Source organism: Symphalangus syndactylus, chromosome 18, assembly GCF_028878055.3.
Source record: "Symphalangus syndactylus isolate Jambi chromosome 18, NHGRI_mSymSyn1-v2.1_pri, whole genome shotgun sequence".
NCBI lineage: Eukaryota > Metazoa > Chordata > Mammalia > Primates > Hylobatidae > Symphalangus > Symphalangus syndactylus.
Genome location: NC_072440.2, coordinates 64,435,357 through 64,449,682, shown reverse-complemented (window position 1 = coordinate 64,449,682; position 14,326 = coordinate 64,435,357). Strand labels below are relative to the sequence as shown.

The 14,326-nt window shown below is 53.7% G+C and overlaps 2 protein-coding genes across 2 annotated transcripts; one reads left to right on the top strand and one right to left on the bottom strand.

Moving 5' to 3' along the window:
* Nucleotides 1–553: 553 nt before the first annotated feature.
* On the bottom strand, nt 554–7,004 carry LOC134733426 (putative POM121-like protein 1). The gene is given in 4 exon segments (XM_063622370.1): nt 554–880; nt 962–2,221; nt 5,248–5,292; nt 6,924–7,004. Coding segments are annotated over 4 exon segments (1,554 nt in total). The 3' UTR covers nt 554–712.
* A 1,281-nt stretch (nt 7,005–8,285) lies between these two features.
* Nucleotides 8,286–12,783, top strand: LOC129467322 (breakpoint cluster region protein-like). The gene is made up of 4 exons (XM_063623464.1): nt 8,286–9,869; nt 11,025–11,293; nt 11,769–11,931; nt 12,651–12,783. Exons 1-4 carry the CDS (start codon nt 9,795–9,797, stop codon nt 12,738–12,740), a joined length of 597 nt encoding a protein of 198 aa, XP_063479534.1. The 5' UTR covers nt 8,286–9,794; the 3' UTR covers nt 12,741–12,783.
* The last annotated feature ends 1,543 nt before the right edge of the window (nt 12,784–14,326 follow it).

Below are 14,326 nucleotides of genomic sequence, written 5' to 3'. Positions count from 1 at the left end.
CATAGGAGACTCCATTTTGTTCTGTACTAAGAAAAATTCTGCCTTAGGATGCTCTTAATCTATAACCTTACCCCCAAACTCGTGCTCTCTTTGAAACATGTGCTGTGTCAACTCAGGGTTAAATGGATTAAGGGCTGTGCAAGATGTGCTTCTTTAAACAGATGCTTGAAGGCAGCGTGCTCGTTAAGAGTCATCACCACTCCCTAATCTCAAGTGCCCAGGGACACGAACACTGCGGAAGGCCGCAGGGACCTCTGCCTAGGAAAGCCAGACACCTTTGTTCACGTGTTTATCTGCTGACCTTCTCTCCACTATCATACCATGACCCTGCCACGTCCCCCTCTCCGAGAAACACCCAAGAATGATCAATAAATACTAAGGGAACTCAAATAAAAAAAATAAATAAATAAAAAGAAAAGTAAAATGGCCAAGAAACTCTTAGAACACGCTTTACAGTTCTAAAAATGTTTATCTTTTCTATTCTTTAATTGACTGAGGCTTCTGTTTAGGTTAATGCCATAAATGTTGATGACACAAAAGTGAAGTACAGAAAGAAAGTTAATAAAAATATTTATTTGGCATCTGGCAAACAACAACAACAAAAAAAACAAAAGTGCCACCCAACAGAGTTGCTCCCTGTGCCAGGTCCCGTGGTCACCATGGAAGTGCTCTGCCTGGGGGCGCCCTGGTGTTCAGGCCCCCTCATGCCCTGTTACCAATTGGCCTTTCTCTTTAAAGGGTTTCTTCTGACGGAATGCCGAGCTCCGTCCGCCTCACTACTGTCGATTTCCATGGGCGTGGGTGGGGGGCTGGAACTGGCTCCAGAAATGCTTCCGTCCATGCTTGCAGCTGGGAAGGGTGCAGCAATCAGCCAGAGGACCTGGGCTGAGGCCCAGAAGTAGAAAAATGTGGGAGGAAGGGGAAATGAGGAGCCGAAGGGTGTAGCAATCAGCCAGAGGACCTGGGCTGAGTCCCAGAAGTAGAAAAAGGTGGGAGGAAGGGGAAATGAGGAGACGAACAGGAGGGAGCCTGGTGGTCTGTGCTGCATCCCAAACACAGGAGCTGTAGAGGGGGCCCCTGCAGCAGAAGCTAGGGGGGCCACTAGGCCCAGGCCGTCTTGGGGCTTGTGTCCCTCCTGCTGTGCATCCATACTGGGTGCTTTAGAAACAGAAGGCAGACCAGAAGCCCCTGTTGCAAGTGAGCACGAAGTGTAGGAAGGCCTTGAGGGTCTGCAGTCCGAGATGGCCTTGGCCTCAACCTGCAGTGCACTGTTGATCCGCTGGAACGCAGCCTTCTTCTCCCGGTCCAGGTCTTCAGCAGTGACCCGGAACCCCAGCTCTAAGGGAGGTGGCATCTTCAGAGGCTCCCCTCGCCTGCGTGGCAGCAGGGGAAACTTGCGTCCACGGGGCCTAGAGGCCTGGGATCTGGGGGAGCCATTCCTGGGGGCGAGTGTCTGCCCTGGTGCACACTGAGTGTGACCTGAAGAGACAGCCTGAGGTCTGTCCTCACTGCCCTTCTTTGAGGAACTGAGGGTCGGCTGGCAGTGGGATGAGGCTGGCCCCCTCCTCCGCTTTAGCCACGGGAAGCCTCCCGTGGAGCTGTAGGAGCTCGAGATGGCGTTTCGTTTGGTGCATGAGCTGGTGCAGGAGGTCTGGGATCTCTGCGTATCGCCCACTTCTGACCTCTGGGCATGGAGGACTCTCTGCAGAGGCCCGGGCCTGGGCACGAAGGGAGAGAGGCCTCCATTGTCCCGCAGGGGCCGAAACGCAGAGCGTGCATCCCCGGTGACCTCAGGGACCCTTCGGTGATCATCAAATCCTTGGACTCTGGGGTCCTTGTCCTGCTCAGGCATCCCTGCCCTGCTCTCCTTCAGGGCCCTCAACAATACCTTCCCTGGTCACGAGTCTGGGGACAGCCGGGTGTTGCGGGCCCCAAAGGGGTGACTTCCTGCTCCTGGGCCCCACAGAGAGTCCTTGTGCTCAGTGCAGTGGCTGAGCTGGAGGATGCCCTGGAATTCGGAGCACACAGCACTGGCTTGCTGATCCCGGAAGGAAGACAGGGCTTGCAGGATCACGGAACGATTGTCTTGACACCACTGATGTGAAGTGTCCCGGTGCTTGTAGGATGGCCTGCCACTCAGACCAGGGGCAGGAGCAACGGGGAGATCCCACAGGCAAAGTGAACTGGGGGATGGGCTGAACGGGCTCCAGGCAATTGAGCCCTACTGGCAGGTCCTCGGCCTGGGCCCAGACAGGAATAAGGGGCACAGAGTGCCCAGGTCACCGCTCCTGGGAGCAGTGGGGATCGGTCGGATGCTTCAGCTCTCGAGAGGTGGGCTCTGAGCGTCCTCGTCGAGCTACCAACTTGGCCAAAGGCTAAGCCAGCAATGAGCTGTGTTGCCGGCCGATGCGCCTTTTAAACCTGCGGGAGTGGCTGCGTGTGCACATAATGGCGCCAGTAACAGAGCAACCTTTATGTTGCGGGGCAACGCGCCTTTTAAACCTGAGGGAGTGGCTGCGTGTGCACATAATGGCGCCAGTGACAGAGCGACCTTAACGCAGCAAGGTACGCGCGCAACGCACTTGCTGGCAATGGCGGGAGGCGAATGTGGGCGGGGGGCATGCAATAGGTACTGGAAGGAAAGACGCGGGCACAAAGGACGCGGGAAGAACAGGTACCAACAATGGCTGCAGATCTGCCCGTGGATCGCTGAAGATTCCTGTTCTCCTGCTCAGGCGGGGATTGCAGTGAGCTGAGATCGCACCATTGCAGTCCAGCCTGGGCAACAAGAGCGAAACTTTGTCACAGACACACACACACACAAAAGAAAGAAAGAAAAAATAGTGGCCAGGTGTGGCGGCTCCCGCATCCCAGCACTTTGGGATGTCGGGGCGGGCGGATCAGGAGATCAGGAGTTGGAGAAAAGCCTGGCCAACATAGTGAAACCCCGTCTCTACTAAAAATACAAAATATTAGCCGGGTGTGGTGGCGGGCGCCTATAGTCCCAGCTACTCCGGAGGCTGAGGCAGGAGAGTGGCGTGAACTCGGGAGGCAGAGCTTGCAGTGACCGGAGATCTCGCCACTGCACTCCAGCCTGGGTGACAGTGCGAACCTACGTCTCAAAAAAAAAAAAAAAAAAAAAAAAAAGAGAGAGAGAGAGAGAGAGAGAAAAAGGTTTATTAATTTAATGCACTTTTATGCCTGTGTTCTTCAATTTCCTTAGGAAACACCCACACTTGAGAGCTGGGACTGTGGCCCTGATTGTGGACATGAAATATATGGTTTCTTGCAAAAATTGACAGTAAATAATTACGATTTAGTTGAGCTAGAAATCTATTTGGTTTCTTCCATATTTTTCCAAAATTTTCATCCTTTTTTTTTTTTTTCTTTTTGAGATGGAGTTTCGCTCTTGTCCCCCAGGCTGGAGTGCAATGGCGCCATCTCAGCACCTGCTGGCGATGGGGGGAGGCTGGGGGACGCTCGCGGGATAGGTACTGGAAGGAGAGGCGCTCTTACAAAGCAATGGGAAGACCAGGCGCGCACAATGGCTGCAGATCCGCCAGTGGATCGCTGAAGATGCCTGCTCTCCTGCTCAGGCGGGGATTGCAGTGAGCTGAGATCGCACCATTGCACTCCAACCTGGGCAACAAGAGCGAAACTTCATCACAGGCACGCACACACACACACACACACACACACACACACACACACGAAAGAAAGAAAAAATAGTGGCCAGGTGTGGGGGCTCACGCATCCCAGCACTTTGGGATGTCGGGGCGGGCGGATCAGGAGATCAGGAATTGGAGACCAGCCTGGCCAACATAGTGAAACCCCGTCTCTAGTAAAAATACAAATTTAGTCAGACATGGTGACACGCGCCTGTAGTACCAGCTACTCGGGCGGCTGAGACAGCACAATGACTCGAACCCGGGGTCGGGGCAGGGATTGTGATGCGCCGAGATCGCGTCACTGCACTCCAGCCTGGGCAACAGAGCCAGACTCTGTCTTTTTTTTTTTTTTTTTTTTTTTTTTTTTTGAGACGGAGTCTCCCTCTGTCGCCCAGGCTGGATTCCAGTGGCCTGATCTCGGCTCACCGCAAGCTCCGCCTACCGGGTTCACGCCATTCTCCTGCCTCAGCCTCTGGAGTAGCTGGGACTACAGGCGCTCGCGACCACACCCGGCTAATTTTTTGTATTTTTAGTAGAGACGGGGTTTCACCGTGGTAGCCAGGATGCTCTCGATCTCCTGACCTCGTGATCAGCCCGCCTCGGCCTACCAAAGTGCTGGGATTAAAGGCGTGAGCCACCGCGCCCGGCCGAGACTCTGTCTTAACAAAAAAAGGCCGGGCGCAGTGGCACTTTGGGAGGCAGAGGAGGGCGGATCACGACGTCAGGAGTTGGTGACCAGCCTGGCCAACATAGCGAAACCCCGTCTCTACTAAAACTACAAAAAATTAGCCGGGCATGGCCGGGCGCGGTGGCTCACGCTTGTAATCCCAGCACTTTGGGAGGCCGAGGCGGGCGGATCACGAGGTCAGGAGATCGAGACCACGGTGAAACCCCGTCTCTACTAAAAAATACAAAAAAAACATTAGCCGGGCGTGGTGGCGGGCGCCTGTAGTCCCAGCTACTCGGAGAGGCTGAGGCAGGAGAATGGCGTGAACCCGGGAGGCAGAGCTTGCAGTGAGCCGAGATTGCGCCACTACACTCCAGCCTGGGCGACAGAGCGAGACTCCGTCTCAAAAAAAAAAAAAAAAAAAAAAATTAGCCGGGCATGGTGGCGGGCGCCTGTAGTCCCAGCTACTCCCGAGGCTGAGGCAGGAGAAAGGCGTGAACTTGGGAGGCGGAGGTTGCAGTGACCTGAGATCTCGCCACTGCACTCCAGCCTGGGTGACAGTGCGAACCTCTGTCTCAAAAAATAAATAAATAAATAAATAAATAAATAAATAAATAAATAAGAGAGCGAGAGACAGAGAGAAAAATTTTATTAATTTAATGCACTTTTATGCCTGTGTTCTTCAATTTGCTTCGGAAACACCCACACTTGAGAGCTGGGACTCTGGCCCTGATTGTAGACATGAAATATACGGTTTCTTGCAAAAAATAGACACTGAATAATTACGAGTTAGTTGAGCTAAAAATCCATTTGGTTTCTTCCATATTTTTCCAAAATTTTCATCCTTTTTTTTTTAAGATAGAGTTTCGCTCTGGTCCCCCAGGCTGGAGTGCAATGGCGCGATCTCAGCACCTGCTGGCGATAGGGGGAAGCTGGGGGACGCTTGCGGGATAGGTACTGGAAGGAGAGGCGCGCGCACAAAAGATATGGGAAGACTAAGCGCTCACAATGGCTGCAGATCCGCCAGTGGATCGCTGAAGATTCCTGCTCTCCTGCTCAGGCCAGGATTGCAGTGAGCTGAGATAGCACCATTGCACTCCAACCTGGGCAACAAGAGCGAAACTTCATCACGCACACACACACACAAACACACACACACACACACACACACACACACAAAAGAAAGAAAGAAAAAATAGTGGCCAGGTGTGGGGGCTCACGCATCCCAGCACTTTGGGATGTCGGGGCAGGCGGATCAGGAGATCAGGAGTTGGAGACCAGCCTGGCCAACATAGTGAAACCCCGTCTCTAGTAAAAATACAAATTTAGTCAGACGTGGTGGCACGCGCCTGTAGTACCAGCTACTCGGGCGGCTGAGACAGCACAATGACTTGAACCCGGGGTCGGGGCAGGGATTGTGATACGCCGAGATCGCGTCACTGCCCTCTGGTCTGGGCAACAGAGCCAGACTCTGTCTTTTTTTTTTTTTTTTGAGACGGAGTCTCAAAATAATAAACCTTTTTCTCTCTGTCTCGCTCTCTGTCTCTCTTTTTTTTTTCAAGACGGAGGTTTGCACTGTAACCCAGGCTGGAGTGCAGTTGCGAGATCTCAAGTCACCGCAAGCTCCGCCTACCGGGTTCAAGCCATTCTCCTGCCTCAGCCTCGGGAGTAGCTGGGACTACAGGCGCCGGCCATCACGCCCGGCTAATTTTTTGTAGTTTTAGTAGAGACGGGGTTTCGCTATGTTGGCCAGGGTGGTCTCCCAACTCCTGACCTCGTGATCCGCCCGCCTCCACCTCCCAAAGTGCCACCGTGCCCGGCCTTTATTTTTAAGAAAGAGTCTCGGCCTGGCGCGGTGGCTCACGCCTTTAATCCCAGCACTTTGGTAGGCCGAGGCGGGCTGATCACGAGGTCAGGAGATCGAGACCATCCTGGCTAACACTGTGAAACCCCGTCTCTACTAAAAATACAAAAAATTAACCGGGCGTGGTGGCGCGCGCCTGTAGTCCCAGCTACTCCAGAGGCTGAGGCAGGAGAATGGCGTGAACCCGGTAGGCGGAGCTTGCGGTGAGCCGAGATGGCGCCACTGCACTCTAGGCTGGGAGAGAGAGGGAGACTCCGTCTCAAGAAAAAAAAAAAAAAAAGACAGATCATTTCTTTGTTGCCCAGGCTGGAGTGCAGTGGCGTGATCTCGGCGCATCACAATCCCTTCCCCGCCCCCAGGTTCAAATGATTCTCCTGCCTCAGCCGCCGGAGTAGCTGGTACTACAGGCGCGTGCCACCATGTCTGGCTAAATATGTATTTTTACTAGAGACGGGGTTTCATTATGTTGGCCAGGCTGGTCTCCAACTCCGGATCTCGTGATCTGTCCGTCCTGACCTTCCAAAGTGCTAGGATCATAGGCATAAGCCACCACGCCGGGCCTCTTTTTTTTCTTTTTCTTTTTTTTTATTTTGAGACGGAGTTTTGCTCTTGTTGCCCAGGCTGGAGTGCAATAGTGCGATCTCAGCTCCCTGCAATCTCCACCTCAGCAGGAGAGCAGGAATCTTCAGTGATCCACGGGCAGATCTGCAGCCATTGTGGGCACCTGTTCTTCCCGCGACCTTTGTGCCGGCGTCTCTCCCTCCAATACCTCTTGCATGCCCCCCCCAGGTCTGCCGGCCGCCATTGCCAGCAGGTATCTTGCACGGGTACCTTGCAGCGCTAATTAACCCGTTAAGGTTGCTCTGTCACTCGCGCCATTCTGTGCACGCGCACCCCCTCCCTCAGGTTTAAAAGATGCGCTGCCCGGCAACCTTGCCGCGCTAATCTGTTAAGGTCGCTCTGTCACTCGCGCGGGTTCTTTGCATGCTCAGCCACTCCCTCAGGTTTAAAAGGCGCGTTGCCCGGCAACAGAAGAAACTGTTGGCTCAGTCTTTGGCCGAGTTGGCAGCTCGACGAGGACGCTCAGAGCCCAGCTCTCGAGAGTTCAAGCATCCGACGGTTCCCCACTGCTCCCAGGAGCCGTTACCTGGGCACTCTGTGCCCCTCATTCCTGTCCGGGCCCAGGCCGAGGACCTGCCAGTAGGGCTCAGTTGCCTGGAGCCCGTTCAGCCCATCCCCTAGTTCACTTTGCTTGTGGGATCTCCCCGTTGCTCCTGCCCCTGGACTGAGTGGCAGGCCATCCTACAAGCACCTGGACACTTGGCATCAGTGGTGTCAAGATAACACTAAGAAGGTTTTCCGTGATCCTGCAAGCCCTGTGTTCCTTCCTGGTGATACTGCCTTTAATTTCATGGCACAGGTACCACAGCAAGCCAGTGCTGTGTGCTCCGAGTTCCAGCGCATCCTCCAGCTCAGCCACTGCCCTGAGCACAAGGACTCTCTGTGGGGCCCAGGAGCAGGAAGTCACCCCTTTGGGGCCCACAACACCCAGCTGTCCCCAGACTCGTGTCCAGGGAAGATCATGTCGAGGGCCCTGAAGGAGAGTGGGGCAGGGATGCCTGAGCAGGACAAGGACCCCAGAGTCCCAAGAGAATCCTGATGATCAGAGAAGGGTCCCCGAGGTCACCGGGGATGCACGGTCTGCATTTAGGCCCCTGCGGGATAATGAAGGCCACTCTCCCTTTGTGCCCAGGCCCGGGCCTCTGCAGAGAGACCTCCATGCCCAGAGGTCAGAAGTCAGATCCAACCAGACATCCCAGCCCTCCTGCACCAGCTCATGCACCAAACGCAATGCCATCTCGAGCTCCTACAGCTCCACGGGAGGCTTCCCGTGGCTAAAGCAGAGGATGGGGTCAGCCTCATCCCACTGCCAGCTGACCGTCAGGTCCTCATGTTTGCTGTCTATAAAATCATCTGGGCCAGGTGCTTTTCTTTGGTTTTGTCTTTTTGTGAGATTTTTGAGGGGATGGGATACAGATTTTAAAATAAACATTCAATTCCTTTAATGGTTCTAGATCTAGACAAAGTTTTCTGTTTCTCCCTACTTCGTTTTTATGCAGTTATATTTTTCTTTTGAGACAGAATTTCTCTGTTGCAGTCACGTGATCTTGGCTCACTGCAACCTCTGCCTCCCAGGTTCAAGTGATTCTCCCACCTCAGCCTCCCGAGTAGCTGGGGTTACAAGCATGTGCCACCATGCCCAGCTAATTTTTATATTTTTAGTAGAGTTGGGGTTTTACTATGTTGGCCAGGCTGCTCTCGAACTCCTGAGGTTGAGTGATCCGCCAACCTCGGCCTCCCAAAGTGCTGGGATTACAAGCATTAGACACCCCACTTGGCCTGAAGTTATATTTTTCTATAAAACTGCCTGTTTTGATATTTTAAAAAATCACTGGCATAACGTGGTTTATGTAATGTCCTTATGATTTTTGTCTTAATATTATTTATTTATTTATTTATTTTATATATTTATTTAGAGATTGAGTCTTGCTCTATTGCCCAGGCTGGAGTGCAGTGGCCTGATCTTGGCTCACTGCAACCTCTGCCTCTCAGGTTCAAGCAATTCTCGTGCCTCAGCTTCCTGAGTAGCTGGGATTATAGGCACCCACCACCACACGAAGCTATTTTTGTGTGTGGTTTGTTGTTGTTGTTGTTGTTGTTGTTGTTTCTTTTTGTGAGACAAAGTTTCGCTGTTGTTGCCCAGGCTGGAGTACAATGGCACAACCTCAGCTCAGCACAACCTCCATCTCCCAGGTTCAAGCGGTTCTCCTGCCTCAGCCTCCTGGGTGGCTGGGATTACAGGCATGCGCCACTACGCCAGGCTAATCTTGTATTTTTAGTAGAGATGGGTTTCTCCATGTTGGTCACGCTGGTCTCGACCTCCTGAACTCAGGTGATCTGCCCGCCTCAGCCTCCCAAAGTGCTGGGATTACAAGGGTGAGCCACAGCGCCTGGCCATTTTCGTATTTTTAGTAGAGATGGAGTTTCACCATGTTGGCCACGCTGGTCTCAAACTCCTGACCTCAAGTGATCTGCCAGTCTCGGCCTCCCAAAGTGCTAGGATTACAGGCGAGAGCCACCGCACCCGGCCTAGCCACCACGCCTGGCCCACTTATTTCTAAATAGACAATACATTTGTATATTTCAAAATTCAGAAAGCACCATCTCAACCCCGTCCCTATTCCTGTAGCTTCTCAGATGCAACCAAATAGATTCAGTTTCTTGGTATCTTTCTAGAGGTAGTTTATGAACATAAGCAAATATCCAAATAAACAAATATGTTCTTTTGCTTTTTTTATACAAACGTTACTTTATTGTACCTATTGATCTGTTCCTTTCTCTTTCTTTCTTTTTATTATTTTATTTTATTTTTTGAGAATAAAAAGGTCTTGCTCTGTGGCCTAAGCTGGAGTATAGTTGTGCAATCTGGGCTCACTGCAGCCTTCACCTCCCAGGCTCAAGCGATCCTCCCACCTCAGCCTCCCGAATAGCTGGGACTACAGGGATATGCTACGAAGCCCGGCTAACTTTTTGTATGTGTTGTAAAGGCAGAGTTTCACCGTGTTGCCCAGGCTGGTCTCAAACTCTTGGACTCCTGCGATCTGCACAGGTAGGCCTCCCAAAGTGCTAGGATTACAAGCATGAGCCACCACGCCCAGCCTCCACCTCTTACAGTGGACCTGATATTATAATGCCCACTTCCTATGATGAAAAGGAACTGAATGAGTATGGAATCTCTAGGACCACGCTGGCATATAATGGGCCCTTGGGGTTTAGTTTAGTAGCAAATTAAAAGGTTCCCATTCCTCAAAACCTTCTATAGACATCTTTCAGGAAACTGCCATGGATAAATATCTGCAAATCAAAGCAAAACTTTAGGGACAAACTACATCAGTCTTCACCGGTGAATTTTGCATCTATGATGCAAATGACACCCCCTCTAAGGTGTTACCCTTCTGCAGTGCACTACCTGTGCAACTGTCCTCAGCAAAGAGGACTTGGCCTCGTGGGAGATGTCTCCTCCATGTGCACTGCTGCCCTTGGAGGCTGTGAAAAGTGAGGTGTGGGAACCTGAGCTGTGCCCTCTCTGCCATGGTCAGCATTTTAACCCAACCTCAGAAAGCAGGGGACCAAAACCGAGCCTGTCCTGGAAGACCTTGCCCATCCCCAGAGGGCTCCCCGTCCGTATTTCTCAAGGAGGCCACGTGGGTGAAATGGTCAGCACTGCCGTGCTGTGGGGTCCTAAAGTCTGCTGTCCTCCTTCCTGCGGACCAGGGCTGAACGCTGGTGCCCAGGCGCTCTTGCCATGGGTCCTGGTGCAGCCAAGCATGGTTTCAAACATGACCTGACCCTTAGTCAACCTGGAGGCTGATGTCTAGAGTGGGCGCTGGCGTCTGCAGCACCTGGAGCCTCTGCATCACCCTTAGGGCAGGTCTGCCTCCCAGGCCCATGCACAGAGGAGCTGGTCTCCCAGCCTGCAGGTGCCCCTGTGGTGTCCAGGACGACGAGGGGGTCTCTCCATACTTGGTGGGGCTGGGGCCCTCCTACTTCCCACCTCCTTGTGTCCCTCACTCCCCTGTTTCATTCCATGCCGAACCTCCGCTGCCTCGGGCTCCCCTGGGGAGGGGGTGGTGGCAGGAGTTGCCCAAGGGCAGCTCTGCCCATGAGCAGCTGCTCTAGTGGCTCCTCCTGCTGCTGTTTGCCGGGTGCTGCTGACCCCTGCGAGGTAGAGAAAAGGCGTTCAGGTGGTTCACACCCCACACAGGTGCCCCTCGCAGGGTCATTACTGGTGGCCAGCGCTGTGTGTGTGACGATGATGACAAGCCTAAACTGCACAAGGACTCATGTCCCGGGCGCTCCATGTGACCACCTCCGGAGAGGTCTCTGGCTCGTTGTGACCCCAAGGAGTAACCCACTGCCTCCTGCAGCTCTTCCAGACCCAGTTGCAAAGAAGAGCTGCATGCTCAACCTGCTGCTGTCCCTGCCAGAGGCCAACCTGCTCCCCTTCCTTTTCCTTCTGGACCACCTGAAAAGGTAGCCCAGCTCTCCCGTAGCTGCCTGGGGCTCCAGGTCCCCAGGCCGCGGGGTGCCCCTCTGCTCCCACCAGACCCCCAGCACCAAGGACATTTTCCCCTGACCCCTGTCTGCAGTAACTCACTGCTTCTAAGGACTAGCACCACTGCCACCCCTGCCCCTGCCTCTCCTCTTTGCCACCCTCCTCCCTCTGCACTGTGGCCTTAACAAAGAGCTCAGAGCTTTGGACACGGCCAGCAGTGCACTTGGACCCCTCTCTTCCCTCCCAACCACATCATGAAAACCTCCCCACCAGCCCAGAGCTGGCCCCTTGTCCTGGGCCACTGAGACCCAGAAGTACCAGGGCTGAAGTCAGCTTGCAGCACAGCCAGGGTCGAGGTCACTCCCTCCCTGAGGACTCCAGCACGGCACAGCCCCTCTGCCTCTCTCCTGGTGGTGGCATTGTAATGACACCCTCTGCTTTGGTCCTCTACAGGGTGGCAGAGGAGGAGGCAGTCAATAAGATGTCCCTGCACAACCTCGCCACGGTCTTTGGCCCCACGCTGCTCCAGCCTTCCGAGAAGGAGAGCAAGCTCCCTGCCAATCCAAGCCAGCCTATCACCATGACCGACAGCAGGTCCTTGGAGATCATGTCCCAGGTATGGGAAGACAGTCTCCAGCCCATGCCACCCCAGCCTGACAGAGGTGGCCTCTGCCTGCCCCACCCCTAGTCCTGCCCATCTTCCTACTTGCATCGTATGTGGTGGTGGCTGAGATTCAGAGAGAGGGACTTGCCTAGGTTTGCATGGATGGGAGTGATAGGGGATGGCCAGGCCACCTCCTGGTCCTGCTGGTGCACCTTGCTGGGGGCTTAAAACCACCCCAAGTGTTCGGGTATGGTGGCTCATGCCTGTAATCCCAGCACTTTGTGAGACCGAGGCAGGAAAACCGAACCCAGGTGTTTGAGACCAGTCTGGGCAATGTAGCAAACCCTGTCTCTAGAAAAAATACAAAGAAAAATTAGCCAGGCATTGTGGCACACACCTGTAATCCTAGGTATCTGGGAGGCTGACACAGGAGGATTGCTTGAGCCCAGGAGTTAGAGGCTGCAGTGACCTACGATGGAGCTGCTGTACTCCAGCCGGGGGACAGAGAAAGGCCCTGTGCGTCTCTAAAATAAATAACCACCCCCCACCCAACAAGTCATGCCTTGTCAGGACCCCACCCCACCCCCGTCTCACTGTCAGGGGTTCATGACACCAGCAGGGGTTTCTAGCATCTAAGGTGGACTTGGTGACTTGGGTCCCAAAGACCTCCCCACCAGCAGCTGTGAGCTCCCCTCTGAGCCACTCTCCTCTTCCCCACTCTGCGAGGGCAGGTCGAGGTGCTGCTGTACTTCCTGTGGCTGGAGGCCATCCCTGCCCTGGACAGCAAGAGACAGAGCATCCTGTTCTCCACCGATGTCTAAAGGTCCCAGTCCATCTCCTGGAGGCTGACAGACAGCCTGGAAACCTCTGGCTTATCAAGCCATCTGTAGAGTGGGAATCAAGATTTTCTGAGGCATCCTTGGGCCACCCCCAAGTGTCAGGCCATCTGCCAAGAGACAGCGGCCCAAAGCGGAAGGACAGGTGGCCTGGGCAGGTCCCGCCCAGGTCTGAGAGCCCCAGGCTGGCCTCAGACTGTGGGTTTTTTATGTGGCCACCCGAGGGCGCCCCCAAGCCAGTTCATCTCAGAGTCCAGGCCTGGCCCTGGGAGACAGGGTGAAAGGAGTGGTTTTTATGAACTTAACTTATAGAGTCTAAAAGATTTCTACCGAATCACTTGTCGAGATGTGCCCTCTCTGGGGAGGAGGGAACGTGACCGGATTCCCTCACTATTGTATCTGGAATAAACGCTGCTGCTTCATCCTGTGGGGCCAAGGCCTGTGTGGGTGGGGCCTCTTCCATTCCCTGACTTAGAAACCACACTCCACTTAGAACAGGGTTGGAGAGGCTTAGTCAGCACTGGGGAGCGTTTGGACTCCATTCTTGCCTTTCTTCTTTTTCTTTCCAGAAGGATTTTTGTGCAGAAATGGGTCTTTTGTTGCCGTGTTTGTCCTCCTTGGAAGGCAGCTCAGAAGGCCCATGAAATGTCGGGCGACAGGACCCCCAGGGAGAGAATCCCAGGCTACGCACTTTAGGGTTCCTTCTCCAGGGAGAGCGACCTCGTCCCCCGATCCTGACCGCCCTTCCGGCCCAGGCTCTCGTGTTTGGCTTCCACAGGCCGGGAATTCTCTGGCTTCTCTGCCCACACACTCCCTGCCCCAAGTGTCCCTGCCCCTGCCCCAGCACAGCTGACTCCATTTCTGTCCTCTCAGCTCAGTGGACTGGCTCAACTTTTGTAAAAGCCTCCACTTGGTGGTAGCAGCTTGCTGATGACTTGTTTTAAAACTTTCATCCTAAATAACCTTTTGATACTTGAATATTTTTACGTTTTATACGTAGTTTCTAATTTTTTTCCCAACAGATCCAGATACCTAATAAGATGCTGGAATGTAATCCCTGGACAATCCGTGTTCTGGCAGCATTTGGTCTTCCCATAAGTGCCTGGCTTCGCTGTTCTCAGGAGTGGGTTCTGAAGTCTCTGGAGAACAGGATATGTGGAGGGTTAGGAAGGGGCCAGGCCTAGAGACAGGAGACTCCCTCCCAGAGCAGGTGGAGGCACAGGACCATTTGCTACCCCATCTGCCGGCACCTGCGGGGGAGCCCAGGCATTCTTTGTAAACCCTCCTGACCACCTGGCTAAAGAAAACAGAAGCATGGAGGCCGCCAAGTATTTTCAAGAAATAACCCCAAGAAGGTTGCATCACTGTTTTAGAGAGAGGGGCTTGGGGCAGGCAGAGGAGAGAAGGGAGAGCAAACTGAGAGCCAAGTTTCCAGACGGTCCTGTAGGAGGAGAGGATGCAGCTGCCCAGAGGGAAGCAGGATCACATTTAAGGAAGTGTGTGGGGTCCCTGGATGACACCAGCACCCAGTGCGGCTCTGTCTGGCGACCGCTCCCAAGGTGGGAGGAGTG

Bases quoted from the DNA above. Each gene is read 5' to 3' on its own strand.
- LOC129467322 (XM_063623464.1), top strand. From the start codon at position 9,795: ATGTGTTGTAAAGGCAGAGTTTCACCGTGTTGCCCAGGCTGGTCTCAA. The intron at 11,294-11,768 runs GTAGCCCAGCTC...GGTCCTCTACAG, and splicing joins CTTCTGGACCACCTGAAAAG to GGTGGCAGAGGAGGAGGCAG. The intron at 11,932-12,650 runs GTATGGGAAGAC...CTGCGAGGGCAG, and splicing joins CCTTGGAGATCATGTCCCAG to GTCGAGGTGCTGCTGTACTT.